Source organism: Urocitellus parryii, chromosome 8 (assembly GCF_045843805.1).
Source record: "Urocitellus parryii isolate mUroPar1 chromosome 8, mUroPar1.hap1, whole genome shotgun sequence".
NCBI lineage: Eukaryota > Metazoa > Chordata > Mammalia > Rodentia > Sciuridae > Urocitellus > Urocitellus parryii.
In genome coordinates this window covers 109,476,640-109,501,980 of record NC_135538.1, presented here as the reverse complement: position 1 = coordinate 109,501,980, position 25,341 = coordinate 109,476,640, and the positions used below count along the sequence as shown (strand labels likewise).

At 52.4% G+C, this 25,341-nt stretch overlaps 1 protein-coding gene across 3 annotated transcripts in view; it reads left to right on the top strand.

The window, feature by feature from the left end:
• The first annotated feature begins 384 nt into the window (after positions 1-384).
• The window catches only part of Foxp4 (forkhead box P4), a 50,922-nt gene continuing 25,965 nt past the window's right edge, over positions 385-25,341 (top strand). For all 3 annotated transcript variants that reach the window (XM_077801618.1, XM_026383580.2, XM_026383579.2), the window contains exons 1-2: positions 385-463; positions 19,189-19,408. In XM_077801618.1, the coding sequence (XP_077657744.1) occupies positions 19,205-19,408 (204 nt within the window). In that variant the 5' untranslated portion in view covers positions 385-463; positions 19,189-19,204. The remainder of the gene's footprint in view (positions 464-19,188; positions 19,409-25,341) is intronic.

The following is a 25,341-nucleotide window of genomic DNA, read 5'->3' as shown; positions in this document are numbered from 1 at the left end:
AGTCGCAGCCCCTCGGAGTCCGGAGCCGGCCACCCCTGCGGACCGGACAGTGCGGCCGGCGGCCGGGACAGAGCCCCCAGCCCGCGAGGAGGGCGCGGCGCAGGCGGCGGCGGCGCGGCGGGGAGGAGCCCGGGCCGGAACCAGGGCTGGGCCGGGGGCGGGGACGCCGGGGTCCCGGAGCCCGGGAGCCGGAGCGATCTGACGAACGTCGCGGGAGGACCGAGAAGGAGGAGCAGAGCCGGAGCGAGCCGAGCTCCCCACAAAGTGCGATGCCCCGGCGGGGCTAAGGCGCGCGGCGGTCGGCGCGGCGCGCAGGGAGGACGCCCGAGAGCTGCGCGGTGCGGGGCGGCGCGGAGGAGCAGCCCCGGCGGGCGGCGGCGGGCCCGGGCTGCGACCCGAGCGAGCCCCATGCCCTGCGCGGGCTGACGGGCCGGAGCCCGCACGGAGCGGCCGGGCCGGACAGGTAGGTGGCGGGTCGGGCCCGGGGAAGCGGGTGGGGGCTGGGCCGGTGACCAGACCAACTCCCTAGCTCGCGCACTCTCTCGCCTGCTCACTGGCTCACTTTGTGTTTGCAAACTGCCCGCCGGAGACGCGCCGGGCGCCGAGAGGAGTCGGGCCCGGGCCGGCGCACTTTGTTCAAGCCGGGGCCGGCCGTAGTGCACTGACCCGGGGAGCCGCGAGACCCCGCCCCCGGCTCGGGCCCCAGCGGGCCGGAGCTGCCTTGGGAACAGGTGGGGGCTACTGCGCGGTGGCGGGGGGGGGGGTTGCGGTGGCGGGCAGCGGGGGCCGGCCAGGGGTGGGTGGCTGGAGAGGCCACTGAGGCCCGCCCCTCCCCCAAGATTCTGGGCTCCGCCCCCTCCGGGCCTCGCTGCTGGGAATGGGGTGTAAGGGGGCGCGACCCCCCCTCCCCGAGTCAGACAAAGAATACTTCCCGGCCCGGACTTTCCTGAGCTGGGAAGGGAAGTGGTGAAGTGGGCTCCCCCATTTCCAGTCTCGGGACTCTCCAAGATATGCCAGAGGCAGAGGGACTGGGGCGGGGGGTACTACAGACCCACATGCCGCGTCGCCCTGGGTGAAGGGGAACTTGTCTTGCTTAGGTCGCACCTCGGAAGTTCTGAGACCAATCAACCCTCTTTCCCCCATCCCTCATTGAGCTCAGAGACAGAGCGGAAAACTTCTTGGGGACTTGAGAGCGTCTGGAAATGGCCTCTGTGATTTTTGTGCGCCTGAGCCACAGGGTGGGGGACGGATCTGGCGGATACCTCTATTCACCCGCTTTGGGGAAAGCTACCACCCCACCACTTAGTGGGGTGTGTGGGGGGGAAGCCCCCCAGGGAAGAGGGTCCCAGAGTGACCAAGCAGGACTATGCCTCCCACACTGAGGACTCTTGTGTCCCCCGTGAACAACCCCTTTCCTTCCCCCAACACCTCTCTGACCCGCGGCCACCCCGGCGGCGCTCCAGCATCGCACTCTGCTTCAACTCCAAACAAACTTCCTTGGGCTGCGCCAGAGCAGAGCCCTTGGCTCTAGAATGCAGGGTGCCCTGAGAGACCTGGGGTCTCGGCGGCCACCTGAGTAAAGGATCGTGTAATTTCGCGGGATGCGGATTCTGAGGCAGAGCCCTGACGGCGGTGGATTACCTCTCTTCCCCCAACTGGGGCGACCTCGTGAACACACCCGCATCCCATCCCGACTTTATAGGCTGGGAGGAAAAGGGTATGGGGCCCTGAGCTAAGAGATCGCCCCGCTCCTCCTTTTGCACCCCCGACCTCTCGTGCCAACCCCGCCTGGATATTTCCTCGCTTACTCGGCACCTGGGATTGAAGGCATCTGGAGATCATCGCATGAGAAGCACCCCAGCACTTCTGGGTCTCCCCTCTGGCAGACCGCAGCGTCCTGAGCTGGGGAGAGGGGCGGGGGACCCAGAGGCGCAAACCCCAAACTGAAGCTACAGTTCCGGAGAAAGTCCAGGAGCGTTTGGCCAATGCGGGATTTTATCTGAACTTCAGCATCTTCACCCTGCCTCAGAGCACTCGCCTGGATTTGTCCCAGACCCAAGTGTTAGATGTTGAGGGCCTCGGGGAGCGCAATTTGAGGGGCAATTGCGGTGGTTAAATCAAGGGCCCCCTTCTGCGTCCCTGAAGGAGGAGCAGCGGAATGATCTGTACGGTCGTCGGTGGCTGTGGGAGGGTCTGAGCGGTCTCACCGCCCAGCTTTCCGGACCCCAAGCTCACTTTCCGGAGAGAACCAGGGCAGATCGGCCCCTTGGCCTCCGTGCCTTGGGTCACAGGCATTTGGAGCCCCCTTCCTCTGCTCCTCCAACACAACCCGAACTGAGAGGAGCTGTCTGAAGGGGAGCCACCGGCCTCAGACAACCTCTGCTCGCCCCCGCGGAAAACCGCTGTGGGGAAGTCTAAAGCCTTTTTTTTTTTTTTTTTTTTAACTTGAGAAACTTTTTTTGCCCCTTGGGGTTCTGAGGTTATTTGTCACCTGGTAGCTGCAGGGAGGGCACAGGGACTTTGTGGTGGGCACCTAGATGGCTTGCTGGCTCCCGCGGTGCCTTTAGATCTGAGTTGCTCTAAGGACAGTGCACAGGGGAGATCCCTATGTAGTGTGATTTCCACTCTAGTCAATGCAAGATGGCATGGGGAGGAGGTGGTGCTATCGGTGCCCCCTCCCCAGTCTCCCAATCTGTACTCCTGGTTCCTTAGACACCCACCGTATCCTTGGTGCTAAGGTGGGGAGACCACTGGAACCTTCTGTTCTAGCAGCCTAACCCTGGGCCCCTCGGGGGGAGTTTTCTGTTCTCCCAGGCCTGGGCAGGGTTCTCAGGAGCTCTGGAGTTGGGAAGCCCCTGAGCCCTGGGAAGGGAAAGGCCTGACACCAGAGCTGAAGAATAGCTGAGGCTGGGCTCAACTTGCAAAGAGACCTGCCCCTCTTCCTTCTACCTAGACACCCCCACCCCCCTTTCTCTGCCTTTGGCCAGAAGCCTCCTTTCTGGCAGTCGGCAGGTAGGTCCCTTCTTGCCAGGAATGTGTGTATCCTGCTGGGCCCCTACTCCAAACACACCTCTTCCTGAGGGGAGGGAAGCAGGACAACTTGGGGGGGGGGTGTTCTTTTATCCAGTAATTCCCCAAGTATTTGCTGTGCCCCTACTCTGTCTGGGCAGGTCCCAGGTTGGGTATTGGGGTACCTACGTGATAAAGGCTGGGGTCTGCTCTCTGGACCTCACAGTGTTGGGACGGGAGATTCTGATAGATGGGAGCAGTGAGTGTTTCAGAGAAGGGGTTTGAGATGTGAGGGGAGGGAAGGGACAGGGGCGGGACATCTCCAGAAGCCTTCCCTGCTCCACAGCTGCCCTCTCCTCCCTACATCTTAACCCTTAGCCTCCCCACTAAGAGCTGGGACTTGGCGGTTTCCTGTCACTACCGCTGGGGCAGTACAACCCCTACACCCTCCTCCCAAGCAGGTGCAATGTCTTTACCTTTCCTATAGATAGAACTATGTGAAATAATTATTTCTTTCATCCAAGGGGTTTTTCCCAGTTTCCCTTCCCTGGATCTTGCCCCATCCCAGTTGCCCAGGCCAAGGCAGCCTCAGGACTATTTTGGTCAGGACTCTGGGCTCCATTGGCTGGGATGACTTCCTCAGACTTAGTTCCAGAACTCTGGAACCCAGAGCAAGGAACACGGGCCTCCCCAGGGCAGAACATGTGTCAGAGTGGAACTTGGCAATAGAGATGGGACTCTGGGGAACTTAATTAAGCTCCTCGAACCTCAATTTTCTTAGGTTGTAAAGTAGGTCAGTAATACCCAATGTAGAGAGTCAGCTTGGGAGTTGAACGAGAGGTAAAGTTCCTAGCATGGTGCCTGGTGCCTGGTAGTGCCAATCCGGGGATGGCTTTTAAAAATTGTTAGTTTACCAGCACTGCCAGGCCACTTATTGGACTGAATACTGGAAACACTGGAGTATTAAAATTCATTTTATAGGCTGGAAAAAGAAGCCCAGAGAGAAGAGACAACTTGACTGAGGTTACACAGCTACTTAGTAGCAGAGCTGGGACTAAGTGTGGGGCCCCTGACCCTAGTGTAAACCGGCAAGGCTTGAGCCTCTGCTACAGGGAAGGGATGGAGGGACGGTCACTCCCCCTGCCTCCTCCCCTCCTCCACAAGCTAGTCTTGTTCTCCTCTCTTCCCTCTAGTTTGAAGGCTGTACCTTCACTCCCTGTCTTCCCTTTAGAGGAAGACTTGGGTATAGAATCTGATGCCCCCCCCCCACCCTAGCACCTTGGAATGTCTCCCAGGTACTACTAAGATGCTCAGGATAAAAGTATAAATGAAAATTTCCCAGAACATGAAGGAGGAAAAAAATGATCAGTATCCTCTCTCTAAAAAGGGAGATTTCTCGTATTCGGAAACCATACCTCTCACATCCTTATAGAAGACATTTAGCAGCAAGTTTCAGACCATTTTGGGACCTAATGCTGAAGGGATCACCTTTAAGAGGCAAAAAGAAACATCCCCTGAGCCTGAAGTTGGCTTTCTTCAGTTTTGCCTTCCGGGATTTTCCATGGAAATGCACACCTTCACTCACTGCTGGTTCTGCCCAAACGGGATCACAGCAGGAACCCTCTTTCTTCTGTTCTCCAAAATTTATGTCTGCGCTTTGTGGCTGTGGCTGTGGCTGTGGCTGCAGTGGTCTTGTTAGATGCTGCTCCTGGGCTCAGGCATGCTGACTGGGAAGCAGGAGCTCCTGCACAAAAGGTACAGTCTGCCTAGGGCTACAAGGTGAGGGGCCATGGGGTCACTCTGGTGTGTGGTCAGAGCTGGCAGGGCCTGGCCAGAGCCCTCCCTTGCCTTGATCCCTGTTTCCAGGGCTGCCCCCACCAACCCAGGCCAGGGTCTTTTTGTTTTTATCAGCGCTTCCCCTCCATTGAAGCTCCTGCATCTTTCTTTTTTCCTGCCAATCCCAGTTGTTCAGCCCACCTCCTGGGCCTCTTCCTTTGCGCACTGAGGCCCCAGGGTGGGTGGGGTCTATTGATGGTGCAAGATAGAGGTAAATGTTGTTTCCTTTCCCACTCTAAGTTGGTTCTGCTGGCATCTCACCTGGGCTTCCATGTAAATGGAGGTGGGGTCCAGAAGGTTTTTCCAGACTCTAAAGACTTATGTAAAGACCCTCTTGGCATTTGTCCAAGGTAGGCAGGGCTGGTAGGCGTGGAAGTGACCTAGAATTCTTACTGGCAGGAAAGGAGAGGGCAAAATGATGACCACTTGATGGCAGGGCAGCTCAGGGAAGAGAGACAAGACTGGACTCCGCTGTACAGATAGTGTAGAGTGCCTACTAAGTGCAAGGACAGAGAAGAGGTAAAATAAGAGGAGGCTCGCTTGTAACTTGTAAAAATCTGAAATGGAGCAAGTGTGGGAGTGTGGATCTTTTGCATGGGTTCTGACCACAGAAGGCAGGCCTGGGTCCTGACAGGACACATGTACCAGTGGCATCCCCGCAGTAGGAGGGAAAAGTCGGGGGGGGGGCAGGTATGGGGGTTTTGTTTTTTGTTTTCCTCCCTGGGGCGGGTCTGAGCAGGATCCCTGGGATTTGACTTGTGGCTTTCCATTCATTTCTGGAAGCCCACATTTCTAGGAGCCCCAGCACTAAAGAATTTGCTCCAAAAGCGGGCTGCAGTGGACTTCCTCCTTGCCTTCAGGTGTTCCTTTTGCAGATTCTTGTCGGCATCCTGGAAGAAAAAGGTGCTGCTGGGGAGAATTTTGGAAGGAGATGGAACATCCAGATTTGTGGGAAACCCAGGAGGGGTCGCTTGGAGAGCAAACCTCCAAGGCTCTGCAGGCTTCCCCATCTCCAGATGGGAACAGGAGGCACTCCGAAGGTCAGGGGTGTGTTGAAGTGCTGCAGCCCACTGGGAGAAGCCCTCCTTCAGAGAAGCCTGGGGGGTTCCCCAGCAAGCCAGGGCTGCCTGCTCTCCTTCCCAGCGGAGGCACTACTTCAGGTTAGCCCTCCGGGAGCACTGCTCTGAGCTCTGGACACTCTTAGAGGTGTTGAGATCTGAGCTGAGATATGTTTTTGGCCCTTGCTGAATGCTGATAAAATGACTGGCACACGGGCTGGCTGGGACCAGGGCCTGGGGGTCCGCAGGGGTCTTGCACAGCTTGGGCTATGTTTTTCAGCTGCAGGGAGTGCCACCCATGTTCTGTGCTACATGCCTGAGTTCAGGAATGACTTGATGAGTCTGGGTTCTAAATGGGATCCAGACTTGCACACATATGCCATGGGAACCCAGTAAGGCACTGCTACCAAGACCCGACCTCGCTCTGTGGCCTTAGGCACAACCTTGTCTTCCCAGTGGGCCCCAGATTTGTACTGTACAGTTGGTGAGGGACACCCGCAGCCCCCTCTGCCTGGCCTCAGCTTGCCAAAGCTGGGCACCCTCTTTGTTCTGACAGGGACAGGAACCTACTGCCTCCCGGTCTTTTCCAAAGGGGTGACATGTGGAGCTCAGGGCAGGGAACCCTATGACCCATGGAAGTCTCCTCCTCGCCAATTAGGCAGCTGAGCCTGATTAAAAGGGGTGCGGCCCGCCCCCTCCTGCCTGATCCCCATCGACGAGATTTCCCTTCATCAGAATCTCACATCCTCCAGAAATTAATTTGATGCCTCTTGTTATCAATTAATTGAATCTCCTTGGGAGAGAGAGCTGTGCTAGGCAGGCTGCAGCTTGGCCCTTGTGTGCTGCCATCCCCCCTCCCCCTCACACCAGGACAGCCTTCCCCTCCCCCATTTCCCTTTTTTCTGCTTTGCTTTTAATTTCACTTACTTTCTAAAATAAAATTGCTTTAGACCCCTTTGCTCAATTTGGCCTGTGTGGCTACCTGTGGGCTGAGTACTGTTTGGGATTCACTGTTTTTGAGGTGGGGAGCATGGGGACTTCCTCTCCTCTGGTCCCTGTTTGATCTCTCCTTAAATAAACAAAATCTCACCCTTTGGGAATTTGGCCCTGTCCCTGGCCCTGACCCTGAGTGCTCCAGGGGCTACTGGTGATGAACTTGGAGTGGGGGACTGGGGGAGGGAAGGCTGGGGACAGCCTGTACTCTAGCTGGGGAGAGAGGGACAGAGAAAGAACCAGTTAGGGACCCTCCACTCCTTTGCCAGGGCTGGTCCATTAAATGTAGGGCGGAGGAGAGAGGTGTGGTACTTTCTAGCTTCCCAATAGCCAGGTGCCTACAGTAACTAGCCCTCAGCATTCTTAAGGACACTTGGAAGCCCTGGCTCTGCTCCTTGCATGGAAGACGGAGTAAGAAGTTTCTAGAAAGTATCCCCATTAGGAAATCTGGGAGGGGTTTGTAGCACATAGAACTAGGTGGTCAGCAGACTGACAGGTGGTCACCAGACTGAAACGGAACTGTGCTTTGCGGTTAGTTTCACAGCCCTCCTTGTTCTAATCCTCACCATCCCTGAGAGATTCACCAAATCCTGAGAATTCCTGTTCTCATTTGATAGGTGAAGGATCTAGGCCCAGAGAGGGGATATGACTTACATAAGGTCACACAGTTAACTGGGACCTTCTCTTGGGAATGCTGGCCTGAAGGACTGTGGTCACAAATTGAATAACTTCACCTCTGCTGAGGTTTTCCAAAAGTATCCCTACTGAGGCTTCTTTTGCACAACCCAAACCCAAACACAGCCAACACTGAGCCCATATTTCTGTGTGGGTAAGGAGGGACTGGGAATGAGTGAAAGCTGCTTCTCACCTGGCCTGCTGGTGACCCGCCTAGCCCAGAGGGCATTTTGGTTAGCAACTTTGACAAGGGGACTTGCCAGTCTCAATATTATTCAAGGAAAATCTAGGAGGGGAGAGTCCAAAAGACTCTTTACAGCAAGGGCTTAGAGAAGACCAATAAGGACCCAAATCTAATTTCCAGACTAATGGTGGCAGCTGGGCGTGGTGGTGCATCCCTGAAACCCAGGCGGCTCAGGAGGCTGAGGCAGGAGGATTGGGAGTTCAAAGCCAGCTTCAGCAACTTAGGTGGGCTCTAAGCAACTGAGGGAGACCCTGTCTCTGAATAATATATATATATAAAAAGAAGGCTGGGCTGTAGCTCAGTAGCAGAGCGCTTGCCTAGCATGTATGAGGCACTGGATTCGATCCTTAGCACCACATAAAAAAAATAAATAAAGGCACACTGTCCATTTATAACCATAAAAAATTTTTAAATTATAAAAATGATATAAAAAAGCTTTGCGGATATGGCTTAATGGTTGAGTGCCCCTGGGTTCTATCCCTGGTACTAAAAATAAATAAATAAATAAACTCAAAACAAAAACAAACAAAAAACCCCCAAACTAAAACTGATGGTGGTGGATAATTCTTTTTCCTTACTTTATACCACAGAGGTAATTATAAGGTCTTGTGTCTCTAGGGGCCTGTTCTAAGCTGAAACCAGTGCACCCCTGGCAGGTGAGCCCCTCTATGAAGGTTATCTGTCCCCCATACTTATTCTCTTATGTGTTGTTGGGAAAGGAGGAATAGTCCCCCTTTGGAACCCAACTTGACACAGAGAGAAGTGGAAGGACGCTGCTGATGCTTTGCATATTCAAATGTGGTTGTGCTTTGGATACCCCTGAATTGATGCCCAAGATTTCTGTGAATGCCATGCCTAGAAATCATCTAGGGAGATGAAGAGGGGCCAGGGTGTGTCCAGGGGCAAGGCTAGACAGCAGCCAGAGGCTAAGCAAGGGCCGGACCCAGTGGTCTGTTGCCAGCCCACTGAAGCCCCTCCTATGCCCATAGGAGGCCCTTGGTGTCAAAGGCCACTACCAGAACCAGGCTCCAGGTGGCCATTCAGGCCCTGAGTGGGTTGCCCCTACTCCTTAACCAGCAGGCCCCCCACGTAAGACGTCACTATTTAATTAGCCGTCTCTGATTAACCAAACTTGGCATTCGGCTCCTCTTGCCCTCATCTTTCCCAGCTCTGAATCAATGGCTTTGATATGCTAATTAGGGAGTAATTTAATTTCAAAAGGCCGCAATTAACAAGGGTGTTGTGGACATGCTGTAGTTAAGCGGAGTAATCTAATTTGCATTAGTAACAAGCAGGGACTAATTAGAAGCTTAATTAGACACTTAGATGGCTCTTATGTTTACTTTCTTAATGAGATGGAGTGGGATCTTTGGTTCTCCCTCTTTTTCATTGTTAATTCTTCCTTTTGGTCACGGTGGTAGGAGGGAGAGCTGAGCCTGGCCTCTTTGCCAGGGCCTGGTGGGAACGTTTCAGGACTGGAGCCAGTAAAAGGTGAATTGGTAGGAGAGGTGGTGAGGAGAGGTTCAGAATCCCCAGAAATGCCAGAGCGACAGCGCTCTGGGCCTTGCCGGCTCTGAGGTGGGATGCAGGGAAGAGTCCTAGTCCTAGGCTCAGCCACGTAGCAGCCAGGTGACCTTGTCAAGTCACTTGGCATCTTTGAAGAGTGGTTCCTTCCTCTGTCAAAGTGAGCAGAGGATTGCGTGGGAGGGAGAAGGGACAGAGTACAGGAAAGGGCTTTCAGGGACTCTGAGTGCAATGGGTGTTATTAAGAATAAGAATGTGGCTCAGGGGTAGAGCACTTGCCGAGCACGTGTGAGGCCCTGGGTTCCATCTCCAATGCTGCCCAGCCCCTCCCCTCCCAATAACAAATTGTGCTCTGAGCCTGCTCTTGCCTTATGATAGCCCAGAAGTCACCTCCTCCAGGAAGCTGTTAGCAAGACCCTAAGCACCCCACTCCATCCAGGTTCTCATCACCCCCAGTGCATAACCTTTGTAAGATTGTGTGTATATGTGTTGTATAGAGCAGAGCTCCTCGACCCCACACTTGAAGTTTAGAATACTTGAAAAAGCTTTGTGGGATACTCAAGCCTGAGTCCTTCTCCCCAGGGAGCAATTTAACTGACCTATAGTGGGACCTAAGAATGGTTTCTTTCTAAGGCTCCCTATGTGATTCTGCTGCATTAGAAGGTTTGCTTACCTGCCCCTTTGTTTGCCTCTGTCTCCTCCTTCCACCAATATGTAAGTCCCCCAGAAGCATGTCTTATTCACCTCCATTTACAAAGACCATAGTGACTGCTGCGCCCCACATCAGTTACAGGTGAAGACCCTGCCCAGCTGAGAACCAGGGAGCTCACACAGGCTCCTCAGGGTCTGTAGTGTTTGGTTTTGAATGCCTTATGCAGATCTGAGAATCTCTGGGGAGGAACTGAGGAGAATAGCGGGAAACCACCAAAAAGTTGAGGGTTTGTGAGTCTTCTGAGATAATGGTCTCATTGCCACAGGAGGGTAAAATTAGTACAAATTTTATGGCTATCAAGGATATCAAGAAAAGATATGCCAAAGTATACCCTACTGTCATGTATAACTAAAAACAACAGCAAAAGAATAACCTAGAGAGAAATCGAGGACCTTAAAAATAGAGGCTGGAGTTGTGGCTCAGTGGTAGAGCACTTGCCTGGCACACGTGAGGCACTGAATTTGATCCTCAGCACTGAAAAAATAAATAAATAGAATAAAGGTATCGTGTCCATCTACAACTAAAAAAAATATTAAAATTAAAAAAAAAAACTTTAAAAATATGTAGCCGGTGGGGCTGGAGTTATAGCTCAGTGATAGAGCACTAACCTAGCAATGTGTAAGGCACTGGGTTCTATCCTCAGCACCACATAAAAATAAAAGAATTGTGTCCATATACAACTTAAAAAATATTTTAAAAAAGCATGTAGCCGGGCGCGGTGGCGCATGCCTATAGTCCCAAAGTCTGAAGCAGGGGGATCACTAGTTCAAAGGCAGCTTCAGCAACTTAGCAAGGCCCTAAGCAACTCAGTGAGACCTTGTCTCTAAACAAAACATTAAAAAGGGCTGGGGATGTGGCTCAGGGGTTAAGCACCCCTGGATTCAATCTCTTATGCCAAAAAAAAAAAAAGGTAACAGCCTAGATATCAAACTCAAGGGGATTGGCTAAATAAATTCTGGAACATGCAGCCACACTCAAGCAACTATGTGACCATTAAAAACTGTTGCTTAAAATATTTTATGTCATGTGGAAATGCTTATGATAGTAAGTGGTGAGTGGAAAAATAGGAAAATTCAGACCAGGTACCGATTACCCAATTTCACTTTTAAGCATTTGTATTCAAAAGAGAGTGAAAGTGGATTGACTGGAAGGGTCACCCCCCAAGGCCAGTTCTCTGGGTGGTAGAGTACTCTTCTTTTTTTTTTTTTTTCCTTTTACCTGCCTACCCGCCCTGCTCCACACGCATCAGAAGTCCCACCAAGATGTCTTTTTTAAGATTGGAGAGAACCTGGAGCAGGAAGCACAGGACACCTTCCAAATTAAAGGCGGTGTTGCTGTGTTTTAGACTAGCATCTCCTTGCCCTACCACTTGTACTAAGCCCCTCCAGCTCTGAAGTTTTGTGCCAAGAATTGGCCTTGAATGCTCCCTAGAGTTGGGGTGGGTAGTTTCCAGACTCAACACTCAGGTTCCAGTGTGGGGGAGGGGAGCAGAGGGTGCCAGCCTCTGACTCACATAGTAGTCTCAGAGGGAGGGCAGGGGCTTGGAGAGGGGTTGTTGTTTGGTTTTGGTACTGGGGCTTTAACCCAGGGCCTCTCACATTCTAGACAAGTGCTGTACCACAGAGCTAAGTTCCTACCCCAAGAGGAGTTGAGATTGTTTTGGAACTCAGTGCCATGTGCTGAGTAGAAAGACTGCTCACATGATCAGCCACATAGTGCTGGAGAGTTTTCCAGTTCTGGTTTTAGGACCCATTTTAGAGCTATAGTCCCCCTACTCTACATTGAGGGGATCAACCCAGAGCCTTGCACAATGCTAGGCAGGGCTCTACCACTAAGCTATGTTCTCAGCCCCATGTGGACAATCTAACCCGTGGGTCCTGCCTTGCTTTTTTGTAGTGCTGATCCAAGGACTGGGGTGAATTTAAAAAAATATATATTTTTAGTTGTAGTTGGACACAAAACCTTTATTTTATTTTTATGTGGTGCTGAGGATCAAACCCAGGGCCTTGCACATGCTAGACAAGCGCTGAGCCACAACTCCAGCCCCTGGGGTGAATTTTTAAACCCCAGCCCACTCAGAGTTGTGTTGCAACAGGAATTTTGGGCCCCATAACTAAGTAACTACCCTTGTCTGATTGTCTTCTTCATGCAGTGTGTCTTACCTGATACCACAGCATTCCTGGAGGGAAGTTTTTTTGGTATTAGTCCCATATTACAGATAAAAAAACAAAACAGACTGGTAACTTCATTGCTTAATGTCACTAAGGTAATCAGAGGTCAGAGTTAGCAGGCAGGATGGCAAATGAGTGGTTGGCTGTGTGTGAGGCCAAGGCCCACAGTGGCTGCTACAGGACAGCCCTCCTCCCACCTGGCCACCTGAAGCCAGTGGGAGGTCAGAGCTGCATGGGGGAGGGCTTCCCTGGGCCTTCCTATTGAGAGGCATCCTTCAGTTACTTGTAGGGCCAGTACTTCTGGCTCTGAAAAGCCCTGTGCTTTATGTTCCCTGACATAAGGAAGATCTGATAGTATAGTTAAAAAAAAAAAAAAAGGCTAGAAAAGAAAGGAAAAATAAGGTGGCCCTCAAGGTCTTTCTATGAGGTACCCACATGTCTGTCTTTATATATCATCTACAAATTTCAAAGACTTTTAGTCATTTCAAAGACTATTAATTCTGGAAAAGTCTGAAACTGGTGACTTTTTTTTTTTTTTTAAATAAAGGCCTTTGCACTAGGCAGGGTTGGTGGCACACACCTATAATCACAGCAATTTTGGAGGCTGAGGCAGGAGGACCACATGTGCAAGACCAGCCTCAGCAATTTAGGGAGATCCTTTCTCAAAGATTAAAAAATAAAAAGGGATGGAGATGTTACACAGTAGTAAAACACCTCTGAGTTCAATCCCTTGCAACAAAACAAAGCTAAAAAAAACCTGTATGTGCTGTTTCCCCTTCGTCCAGTGCCTGGCCAATGCCTACTTATTCTTCCTATCTAATCGTAAATGCTATTTCCTCAAAAGAGAAGGCCCTTTCCTTCCCTGCACTCATACTGGACAGAATTTATTTTATTCAAGCTTAGTTAATTTTTGTATCCTTATTTATTGTTTGCCTCCCATTATGGGAACATAAGCTTGACAAGATCAGGGCCAGTGTCCTGTTCTGCTCCTGGAGAACACTGTGTGTGTTTAAATACTTGTTGAACCAATGAATGAATAAAGGGTCATTGCTAGGGGAGTACACTCCCAACCAACCACCGAGGGTGAGACTCCTAGTGGCTAAACTTTAAAAAAGATTTACCTGGGAAAAGGCAAGGGGTGGGTCCCCCGTTATTACCTTCTACTCTTGCTGATTCTTTTACACATGGCTCTTAAAGCATCTAGGACACTCCTGCAGTTGCTTATTCAGTGGGGACCACGCTTCAGTTTCCTGAAGGTAGATCTTTGGTGCTTAGCTTAATCTGGCCCTAAATACACATGAATGAATGGCCTTGGGAGATCCATCCCTAATTTTGGTCATCAGGAACATCATAACTAGAGCCAGGGTTCATCAGTGGAGACCTGCTGCCTCAGACAGCAGCCCTAAGCATCCTCTGGGAACTTTTTAGAAATACAAATTCTCAGCCCCACTCCAGGCCTATTGAATTAGAAATTCTGCATTAGTGAGCAAGGTGGGGGGAGGAGCAGCTCTCCAAGGTGATTCTGGGATCCATTATTCTCCCCTCCTTTTACTTTGTTATATCTTAAGTTTATCTGCCTTTTATTTATTGCAATATGCTTCTTCCTAGTACTTGGAATTATAAATTATAAATAGCCATCTCTAGCCGGCAGGGTGGCAATGGTGCACTCCCGTAGTCCTAGTGGCTCGGGAGGTTAAGGCAGGAGGATCACGAGTTCAAAGCCAGCCTCAGCAAAAGTGAGGTGCTGAGCAATTCAGTGAGACCCAATCCCTAAATAAAATACAAATTAGGGCTGGGGATGTAGCTCAGTGGTTGAGTGCCCCTGGGTTCAATCCATAGTACCAAATAAATAAATAAATAAATAGCTATCTCTAGTCTAGTTATTCCCATTATACAGAGGAAAGTGGAGAATTAACTTACCCAAGTCACTCAGGAAGTTGATGATAAGGCTAGGTAGGGCTAGATGCCGGTTTCCCTACTTCTAGTGTCAGGCTACCAGCAGAGGACAAATTCTGCTCTCTCCTGGGCTAGATTATAGGTTTCCATAAGGCTGGAAACTGGCTTCTTATTCCAACTCCAGCTACCACCTTGGCTCTGTGTACAGGTGAGCTGTGGTCACACCCCCAACGGTGTGCTTCCTTAAGAGCTGGGATGCGTTCCTTCTCCAGCTGCTCGCGTGCACGTCTGTGCCCAGTGGACGCGCGCCCCGGGAGCACGCTGGGGGCTGCCCCGCCACTCCCTCCCTCTCGGTAAACCCCGGGCATCCATCACTCTGTTAATTGCGCTAATTAGAGATCGCGGAGGTGTTAATTGGAAAACCCTGGTATTGTGCCTGTTTGGGGAAGAAAACGTCAATAAAAATTAATTGATGAGTTGGCGGCGCGGGTTCGCGGCGAGGCGCAGGGTGTCGTGGCAAATGTTACGGCTCAGATTAAATGATTGTTAATTAAAAAGCTACGGTAATTAATATTCCCTATGCCATATGGACCCGCGAAAAGGCACAAAAGGTTTCTCCACGTGTGGGGCTCCCCAGCCTTTCTTCTCTCCCCCTCCAAGCACCCCAGGCCTTGGGTGCCCGCTTTGGTCTCAGGTAGGTGGAACTCGTCACTTCCGGCCAGGGAGGGGACCGGGTGGACCTGGAGAGTTCCAAGGCTGCCTTGGTCCTTAGAAGAGCCCGAGCATCAGGGGAAGTGGGAGCCCCCGACGGCCACAGCGTCCCCCCAGAGCGGAAGAGGCGGCTGCGGCTTTGACCCAGCTTCCTTCCTTCCCACAGCGTCTGCTGACTCCCGGGACCCATATAATCTCAAGCATGCCCCGGCTCCCCCAAAGAGAACCCTGAGAGAGGAGAGACTAGGACCTGCCCATGTGTCGTATCAGAATCCTAGATGGAAGTCCTAGACCACCCCCCAAACTACTTGGCCTCCATTGCCCCCATCATATGGTGGGAGAGGGGTCTGGGAAGTGTCGGGTGAGGATGAGAGCCCCAGTTTTAGTCAACCCTAAAAAAAAATCTCTGGTCCCCCTTCTTGTATGGAGGGAGAAAGCAGCCCAGTGACTGGTCAAGAGGCCGTGACTCGGATAAGGTCCCACATTTGGGCCTTGAAAACAGGTGGTCCAATTCTCAGAGCTTCTGCCCTTTCCTGCAGGTGTTCAGCTGCTCCTGGCTGGGAAAGGGGTGATGAGGAGGAGTGTTGTGGGAGGGTAAGGGTGTATGGAGGCTGGAGGTGGGAGTGTAGGGAGGAGGTGCATCTCCAGTCCCAGAGCTGGCAGCTCAGGTCTACAGTGGGTGGGGTCCTTTGGCAAAGGGATTCCAGCAGTGAGTCCTCAGTGGCTCCCAGCAGCCACTGAAATACTGTGGCTTCTTGTCCACATGCTGGACCAGGAGGTTTTGCTACTGGAGTTTCCAAGTCAGAAGAAAACTTCTCTACATGGAGGGGTGTATTGAAGGTGAGACCCCGAGAAAAGGCAAAAGACAGCTGACTGTGGCTGAGCCAGGTTCTTAACACAAGGCCCCTGCTAGAGTCCAGGCTCTCATGGGCACTGTCTTACCCACTCCCTTGTAGTTACAGGGCATTGATACCAAGGGCTGCCCCCAGCACCCTACCTCATCCCATCCCTAACTGCCTGGGCCCCAGGCACCCAGAATCTGCTCACCCACAGTGCAGGAAACACCCTGGTCCTATTGCAACACCCTGTGGAGAGGCAGAGGGATGAAGGAAGCTGCTGGTGTGCTCAGCCTTGGAGGGCAAGTGTCCCAGGGAACAGGTGAGGATTCGCAGGCTGCCTGGGAATGCCTGCCATGCAGGTTTGGGGGGGAATGCCTGCCATGCAGGTTTGGGGGGGGTGTTAGTGGGTGGGTGGGAGCATGGAAGGAGGTATAGGGCTGTGTGTCAGCAGGGCGAAGGCCCCTGGAGGGGGCAGAGCTTGCCACATGGGAATTAATGCCATTCATACACCCTGCGGAAATGACTTTTCAAATGCATATAATCTCAAGCATGCAAATGAGAGGCTTGCTTCACCCTGTTTAATATGAATGATCAGCCCTTGAATAGCTATTATTACACGCCACATTGCAGCAATTATGTTGTTCAGTGGGTGTCGCTCTATATCCCCCCCCCCCTCCATGAAAAGACAGGAAAGAAAGGGATACTTCTTTTTTTTTTCTTCCTTTTTTCTAAACTTGCTGTCTGATCTACAACTTTATGGTGCTCTTAAATGTTGGAAGGGGACACTCTCCCTTACCCCTGGGGAAGTAACTGCCAGATTCTCTTTGCTTTATCCTGTGTGCACACACATCCCTGAGGCTCTGGTCTTTGTCCCCTGGGGCCCAGGAGTTCTCAGATCTCAGAGCAGCCAGACTTGGATTCAGGGCAGGCAGCTGCTCTCCACCCCCAGCAGGGCCAGGGCTGGGGGAGTGGGAGATGGAGAGCAGAGTAGGCCCCTGCTGTCTTCCCTTCCCCCTCTTTGAGCCGAGGCCTGGCTTGAGTGTGGGGGAAGTTGCTTCTGTAGGCTACTAGGGTGGGTGGTTTCAGGGGAGGAGACTGGCGCCCTGTGCTGTGGTGGGTGGAGGATGGCGTCCACCCCATCCATCATTTGGCAGCCACTAGCCCTCAGGCTGACACGGCCATTAAGGTTTGAGACCTAGTGCTTAATCTCTTCCAAACCATCACCCCCATCCTTGCCTTCACCCCTGGCCCAGACCCTCTCAGAACCCAGGGGTGGGAGTGGAAGCTAGGGGTTGAGAAGTAAGTCCTTGGGAACATACAGAAAAATTCAAACATGGGCACTCCAGTAGCATGGGGGTGGACAAGAGAGGCCACACAGACCATTGGGAAAGGGACACAGGGAACAGTGGTATGCCTCCCCATGGACCCTCCATCCGCTTTCTGTTCTCTTGTCCTCTCCCACCCCACACTCCTCCCCTCTCTGCTCCTAGCAAGGATAAAAAGAGCAAGTGGTCCATTGGAGTGAGAGAAGGTTCTTCCCTGGAAAAAAAGCAAGAATTTGGGGGTAAGAAGGGAAGCTCTTGAAATCAGCCACCTTGGCGGAGGAACTAGGAAAATATTCTTTCCTCTTCCTACAGTTTCTTACCAGTTACCTGCAAGACCCTCACCCTCCCCTCCCGTTGGGTCCAAGAGACCATGTGGTTATGGGCATTGGCCTGGGCCAACAGGGGTCAAGAGAAGGAAGAACATTGGCTGGCTTCCATGGACTTTGCTGGATGCTCATGTGGCTTTTACCCCTTAACTCTCTGTGATTTGGGCCAAGTCATTGACCTCTCTGAACCTGGGTCTTCGCTTTTTACAGTTAGGGTAGGTGGAGAAGGGGTTGGTCCATAAAGGATGCTTCCTCTACCAGGTGCATTGGTAGAGGAAGTAAATAAAATACTGGTTTATGTACTCCCCAGAGAACTGTAAGAGGCCGGGATTAAATACTTTGACAGACAAGGAAACTGAGATTTAGGGAGTTTGAGACGCATTAATAATCTGTGGTGGATGCCATCCATGTTCTGTTTGACTGAAATCCATGTTCCTCTCAAGGTGCTATGGCTTTAGGGGGAGTATTGGGAATTAGAGGACAGTTTTGCACACTAATGTTCCCCTTCTTCATTGCAGTCTGTGTACGAGCCCATGGGACGTTGGAACCTCCATGACTCCTGGAAGGGAGCTCAGGCCTCTTCCTTCTCACTATCTTTGATTATCCCAGTCCTATCTTCTTTTTCTGGGGTAGGACGAGTTTCAGCTACTTCTTAAAAGCCTTGTCTGATCAGGGAATCAGACTCTTTGTTTTGTGTGAGGCACTTAACTCTCTGAACCCTCAGTTTCTTATTTATTTATTTGGGACAAGGGATCAAACTCATGGCCTCATGCACTTTAAGCATGTAATCTACCACAGAGCTACCCACCCCCCCTGCCACCCCATTTCTGTGGGGGTGTTGATTGTGGAACCCAGAGCCTCAATCATGCTAAGTGTTCTATCCCTGAGCTACAGACCTAGCATCATATTTTCCATCTGTAAATTAGTGTGATAATAACTATCTCCTGCAGTTTTCTGTTTGTTTGTTTTGGAGGTGCTGGGGATCTAATATAGAGCCTCCTGCGTGCTAGGCAAGTGCTCCAACGCTGAACTGTCCCCCACCCCCACCCCCAGCCCTCTCCTGCAGTTCTCTCAAGGAGGAATCGTGGGCTGTAGTTAGTTTTGAGTGTCTACTTGGGGCCCTGTGCTGGGCTGAGGGACTTAGAATAGGAGATGGAATGTGAACCCAGGGCTTCTTTCCCTGCAGACTCCTGCATCTGTTGAGTGCCTGCCTCCTTGTAGGGGCTGGGTGGATGGAAGCCATCTTTACTGTAAAACAAAAAATACTGGTTAGGACCTCCATTGTGCTGGGGAGGCAGGCCCTGCCCTGAGGGAACTTCCTCTCTAGAGGGGAACTAACACCGAGTCCTTTACAGGTGTGGGGGAGGGGATACCTATGGGGTCACAGCTAATGAATAGCTTGCCTGCCTTTTGTTATGGGAACACCCTTTCCAGCTAGACCCCCAACTCTTGCCCCACCCTTTCCTGACCTGAAGGGAGAGGCTAGAGCTGGTTTAAGGCCCCGAGGGGCGTGGCAAGGCGTTGTCTCCCCTCCCCTCCCTGCGGGAGGTGCCCGGGAAGTGTGGGAATGTGAGGAAGGGGAGCAAATGGAGGCCTCAGCTTGTCTGGATCTGTCCCTTACCTAGGCCTAAGGGAGGGGTAGCACCAGAAGGGCCACACCTGCAGGAGAGGGTCCCAGGGGTGACCTTTGGGGAAGTTGAGGATGGAAGTTCAGAGCCTGAGGGCACCAAGGCCCAGGGTGAGGGGAAATGGGGGGTTCTGTGAGGGGCGATTGTATTTGGGGGCATTTTGGTGGCTGCCCTGGGTAGGACCCGCCCTGCCCGTCTACCCTGGAGCCTCAGCCCCTCCCCCGTGTCTCTCCTCCTTCAGGTCCCGCTAGAGCGACATGATGGTGGAATCCGCCTCAGAGACAATCAGGTCGGCTCCGTCTGGTCAGAACGGCGTGGGCAGCCTCTCTGGGCAGGCCGATGGCGGCGGGGCCGGGGCCGCAGGCACCGCTGCAGGCGGAGCGGGTAGGGACGCCGCGGCCGGCGCTGACAGCAATGGCGAGATGAGCCCTGCGGAGCTTCTGCACTTCCAGCAGCAACAGGTAGGAGCCCGCGCCCCTCCCCGAGGTCTCTCCCACTCCCTGAGGGCCACTGGGCTGCTGCGCCCACCAGTCAACCTCATTTTAACATTCTTGAGAGGGTACGCCTCCAGGGACTCCTGCGCCTCTCCTTCTGGTGGCCACTGTAAGCCTTGGGGAGCCAGCCATCCCCAGGGAAAGAGAGAAGTGGTATTGGAGCCTGAGTCTAAAGAGCTTGGAACAGTCCCAGGAATGACATAAGGACAGACAGACGCTGGGCAGTAGGCTTTGGAGTCTGTTTTGAGTGGGTGGTTGCCTCACTCTCTGCTTGCGCCTGCGCATTCCTGGCAAACTGGCTAAATTAGCAGGGTTGTGTGTGTATCTGGGTGGGGGGGGTGCTGTGCACACAGGGGTATCTTCACTTTATTTGTATTATAAAACATTCCCCGCCTCCAAGTCTGCCTGGATCTCTGATCCAAGCTGTGAAGAGATTAAACTTTGAGGCACCAGGGGCCAAAGCCACCAAGAAGAGGCCAAGAGAGGGAGGCAAAGGCAGGCCTCTGTTTTTAGGGCTCAGACTGGCAACCCTCTGTGTGCCCCTTTCCTCTTCTGTGACCGTTTTCCTACCTTTAAGTGCAGGGTTCAGGAGTTCAAGGCTAGCCTGCTTGAGGATCAAGAGGCACTAGGGTGGGGAACCTGGTTGGGTGATGACAGAGCAGGGCCCCCCAGGTCTCAGCCCCACCTGGAGTCAAAAAGGAAAAATCATGCTTGACAAGTTCAGGAGAACCGGCCCAGCCAGCCCTGGCCTTGGGATTCTCTTGGTATTTGACTGTGCTCCTCAAATCACTGCTGGTGGTACTGGCCCTTGGGGGCTCTTCTGGGAACATGGAAAATCAGGGTCTTTGGATGCCTGTCCCTGCCCAACATCCTAGCTCTGCCTCTGCTGTGTACCTGCTGTGCCTTCACAACCGGCTCCAGGGCTTTCCCTGTCTCCTCTAAATAACCTCCTAAGGAGCCCTTTCCCACCATACTTTTCAGAGCCAGAGGTTAGACTAGAAGCAGCACGAACCCAGGCCCCACAACTGCTCTAAGCTGGTCAGTAAGTTCTAAAGCAGGAATGGAAAAAGCCTGGGTTAGGTGCCAGCCCACTCCTTACCAAAGGCACCACAAATCATGGGCCTCCCTGAGCCCTGGCCTATTGGGCATCCAGTGTGCTGGTTTAGGATCAATCAGATGCTATTGGGGTGTGAAACCTCTCTTACACTACTCATGGATGTGAACAAATCGAGGACTTTAAAAAATGACGTCCTCTTGCCAACAGAGACTGGAGTGGGAAGGGCCTTTTGTCCCTGGGGAGATGGTCCTTGGGTGTTTGCCGGCATCTCCTAAGCCTCCCTATGCAGGTTCTCTGAGGAAGAGACCCTCAGGGACACAGTGCCTTCTGCTGGGTACAGAAAGTCAAAGGGAAAAACCAGACCCTTTATCAAAATAATAACAAAACACACCCCACCAGAAGTCCTCGAGGCCACCCATTTTGTATGACTAGCCCTTCCCCTCCTGCACCTCCATTCGAACAAAGCTATAAAAAAGTTGGGGGAGATAACAAAACTTTCTTTAAAAAAAAATTACTTGGAATGAAGCATGAGCCCAGGTCTCTCAACTGGAGAGATGTTTGGGGTGGGGAGAGGCGGGACCGTCTGTACTGATCAGGTTTCTGGGTTCTGCATTGCCATGTTTTACCATCTATATTCCACATTCCAGTTATTCCTGTTTGTTTTGGGGAATATCCCAAAGTCCTGGAAAATCCTATATCGGTTTCACAAATAAACTCGGGTGGGGATTTGGAGGCAGGAGGAGGACTGTTTTATCCATTTGGGCTCGCTAAGGGCGGAGTGCCCAGGGCCAAGGAAAATATTTGAGACTTAAAAAAGGTTTTATTGGCTCCAAACTCTAAAAAGAACCCTGCAAAATTAAAATTACAAGATTTTCAATTAAAAATGAAATAGTCTGTGGGCCATTCTTCCACCCCCCCACACACACACCACAGATGAATGCTACTTTGGCGGGAGCTTCAAGGGTCACCCCTTCCTGGTGCCCCAGTAACACCGATTTGTGGAGCTAAAGATGGCCCCTGGGTTCCTCCTCCCTCTTGGAGGCCAACTGTCGTGCACACTGTGTCATTAAATCCCACTTCAGATGAGGCAGCCAGAGGTAGACACTGACTTGTCCAGGTGACAAAGACAGCAGCTATACCTTTGTATCCCAGGCCTGTGCAGGAGGTGGAGAGAGGAGGTTCTGGGGCTAAACAGATGTGTGTTGGTGAGGAAGGTAAGAGGGTGTCATTCCCGACATAAATGTTCCCAGCCGGGCACCCTAAATGGCTATTCTGGTATCCACAGGAACTCCAGAGGCAGAGTGTTGAGAGAGTGGGTCGGAGGATCACGTGCTGGCCCTGTCCTCCTTTTTGTGCCCCTCTTGGGTCTCCAAGGCCCTCTCCCTTTGTCTGTGTGTTGTTCCCTGTCCCTCTGCTCTGGGTAAACACACCAGAAATGCAATCCTGGAAATGCAATCCTGGCCTTTGGGAGTAATGAGTTCTCTCTCTCTCTCTCCCTCTCTCCCTCTCCCTCTCTCTCTCTCTCACACACACACACACACACACACACACACACACACAGAGTCAGAAGTCAGGCTGGTGACAAGACTTTAGGCTGAAACAAACAGCACTAAAGAGGGTAGCCACGTCACTTCAGAACAAGAGCAGGCGCTTGGTTTCCATGCAACCAGCAGGCTGGGAGCTTATTTAAACAGAGGCTGGGGGGTGACCCAGCACGCCTGCCAGGCCAGGTCTGGCTACACAGAGGGTCCCTGGCCAGCTGCCCCATTTCACCATTCCTGGCCCCCTTATTGGTGAGTGACAGAGCCAAACCAGCTTCACTCTATCCCGGGGGCTTTCACCAAGTGTGTAGACTCAATCCCGCATGGACCTACTACCCCGAGAAGGTGGTGCTGGGGGACTGCAGGCCTTGGAGCTGGCAGTCATTCAGCAAGCAGCGCCTTGAAGAGTTGCTGATCCCCAGCTGCTACTGCAGAGTACCCTAGACTAGAGGGACATAAGGGATACATAAGCCCCCTCTTTCATCAAGGCAAATACCTCTTATCCTGTTGCCCCCTCTTCTGCATCTGTACCCCATATGATAGATATTTTTTCTTTAAAAGTTGCCCTTATGATGTATATTCATCTGATATCACCTATATGAAAATGTTCCTGTGTGTGGGGGCAGCCCAGGAACCCCACAGATGCCCTTTGGGACTCTGATGGGGGCCAGTGAGAGCTGGAAGAGGTGTGCACCAGATTTGGGGAAGGAGAGGACCTGGGGAGGTCTTGGAGACTGGTCAGGGCACATTGGCCCAGGAGGGCTGGACTTGGGGCCGGGACGGCTGAGCCGGCAGGCCTGGTGGGGCCGGCAGAGCTGCTGGCGGCTGGCTGAAAGGCTGCCTGGGCCTCCAGAGCGCATTCCCATTGTCCACGGGTTGCGGGGGTGACAGGTCAGGGAGGGTCACGGGAGGGTTGCCTAGCGTCTGGGAACTCCCACTGCAGTTGCCGTGGCAACTGGGCCAAATCCCACCCTGTTCACATCCTGTGAGGAGATTCAAAAGGGTTGGGGGGCTCTACACATTAATGGGCTTTTAACTCACCCCCCTCTAAAGAAATGGGGGGGCGAGGAGTAGGGGGAGGGGAGAAGAAGAATGGAAGAGACTTTCCTCCTCCATCTGGTCTCCTCTGCTCAAGCTACTTTAGGGGGATCCGATGGGAAGGGAGGTTCCAGAGGGAAGTCAGCCCCTCCCCACAATGCATGTGCTGTCAACAGTTGTCTGTAGTCTGTCTGGTCCGGCATTGGGACTTTCAAGACTCCCAGCCTCATGCTTCAGATTCTGCCTTTGGCCCTGCACCTTCTGGCTTCTTGTCCTTCTGCAGACAGAGCCCCTTGCTGTGCTGGGTTATGGAGGGAGGGTTGGGGCTGAGCTCCTCAGAGGAGGTACTTAGAGACTTGGCGCCTGTTCACATTCGTGCTGGCTGCTGGGAAGTGCACAGAAACCTCACCTCCTCCTGGAAGCCTTGTGAGCAGGGCAGGTGAGAGGTGCGGGGACTGAGGGAGGGTGTGTCAGAGATGCTGCTTGTACTCTTCCTGGACTACTCTACCAAAGGCCACCCTAACGTTTGCCCCAGGAGGGCATTGTGTACCACACAGAGGAAAGAGCCCTGGTCTAGGAGAGGGGTCTCCCAGCTGGAGAGCCTCCTACCTCCCTCCTCCTTGAGTTGCTGAGGCCTCTGCCTGCCTCTCTCTCCTTCCCCCTCCCTACTTCACCTCCCCAATGGAGCATGGAACCCAGGGAGCTTTACCACTGAGCTGCTTCCCTGCCCCCCTTGTTTGCAGTGTTGGGGATTGAACCCAGGGCCTTGCACATGCTAAGCAAGAGCTCTACCTTTGAGCCCCATCCCTTTCTATTTTTTTATTGAGACAGCGTTTCACTAAGTTACCCAGGCTAGCCTGAACTTGTGATCCTCCTGCCTCAGCCTCCCAAGTAGCTGGGATTACAGACGTGTGCCACCGTGCCCAGCTCCTCACCCCATTTTGTTGCAGAATTCTTGTTCCTCCTGATAAGAATTTTGGGGATGAAGAAGAATGTGGGGAAGGTGGGTGAATGTTTCTGCTGAGGGTGCAGGGTTTATGAGGATTGAAGTGGGGAGGGCTGTACCCAAGGCCACCCCATCAGGTCAGGATTCAGCCTGGAGCCCTTAGTAGGTGAGCTGGGTTTTCTCCTGGAGGAGGAGTACGTGCTTTTACTCTAATGCCACCTTAGAGTCCCCTGCAGTGTCTAGGGTGCTCACTTAGCAGACCTTGCCACAGACCTGCTTCTGCTTCAGAGGTGTCCACAGATAGGCCAAGCTGTGTATCTGGAGACATCTCCAAGCGTCTCCAAGGAGGAGGAAAGCCCCTGCCCGCCACTACCCCTCAACCACCGCCTTAGCTTCGTGACTTCATTCCTTGCCAGTGAGCATAGTCCCTAGCCCCTGGCCCTGCCTCTCAGCACCTGGTGAAACTGGCTTCCGCTGGTTGAGGTTGGGCAAGGTAGACACTGTCACTTGAAGTTGCTGAGGCCAGTCGCCACCATCCCCAGCCCTCTAGCATTTAGGAGCGGTAGCTCTAGAAAGGGGGAGGATAGAGGAGCCCTGCAAAGGATGGCGGTCCTTTTCTGGACTGCGTCTCATTTGCCAACTCTCATCTTTCTGAGGCCAGAGGGCCAGCTCCTTGTGGGGAGAGACGCCTTCCTAACAGATGCGGGGCTGGGTCCTGAAGCCAGCAGTGGGGACCCTGCATGTGTCTCCCACCCACGTGGGCCTGTCTGTGTCTGTGCCTTGCTGGTTTTCATTTTAATGGTTCTAATTTGAGAATGTTCGGATGTCATTTTTACGAGGTTGGTGTAAAAAAAATTTACAGCCTTTTCCAAAAAGCTTTTTTTTTTTTTTTTTCTCTCCAAGGGAAAAAAGTGTAGAATCACTTCGGGGGTTTTATGGTCTCTTCTCCCCAACCTTCCTTGCCCCCCCCCTTCTCTGTGTAATTTCATTTTTATGTTTCTGTGCTGGAGGACAAAGCTTGGCTGGTCAAGAACTTGTGTCTCCCCTGGTCAGTTCCCTCAGTGTTTGTGGCTACTGACCTCTAACCCCTTCTCCCTATACCCCTTTCATCCACCTTCTGATCCCTGGGGAGTTGCATGTTGAAGGGTAGGTGCTCATTTCAAATCAGGCAGTGCTTATTAGGTACCTGCTGTTTACTCAAGTGGGCTAGGTATCTGTCCTCCAAGATTGTATCGCTTTCTGCTCAAAATCCACCACTGATTTTTTTTCTCCTCAAGTGTAGAAGGAAATTAAAAAAACATATCTATCATTGTCCCTG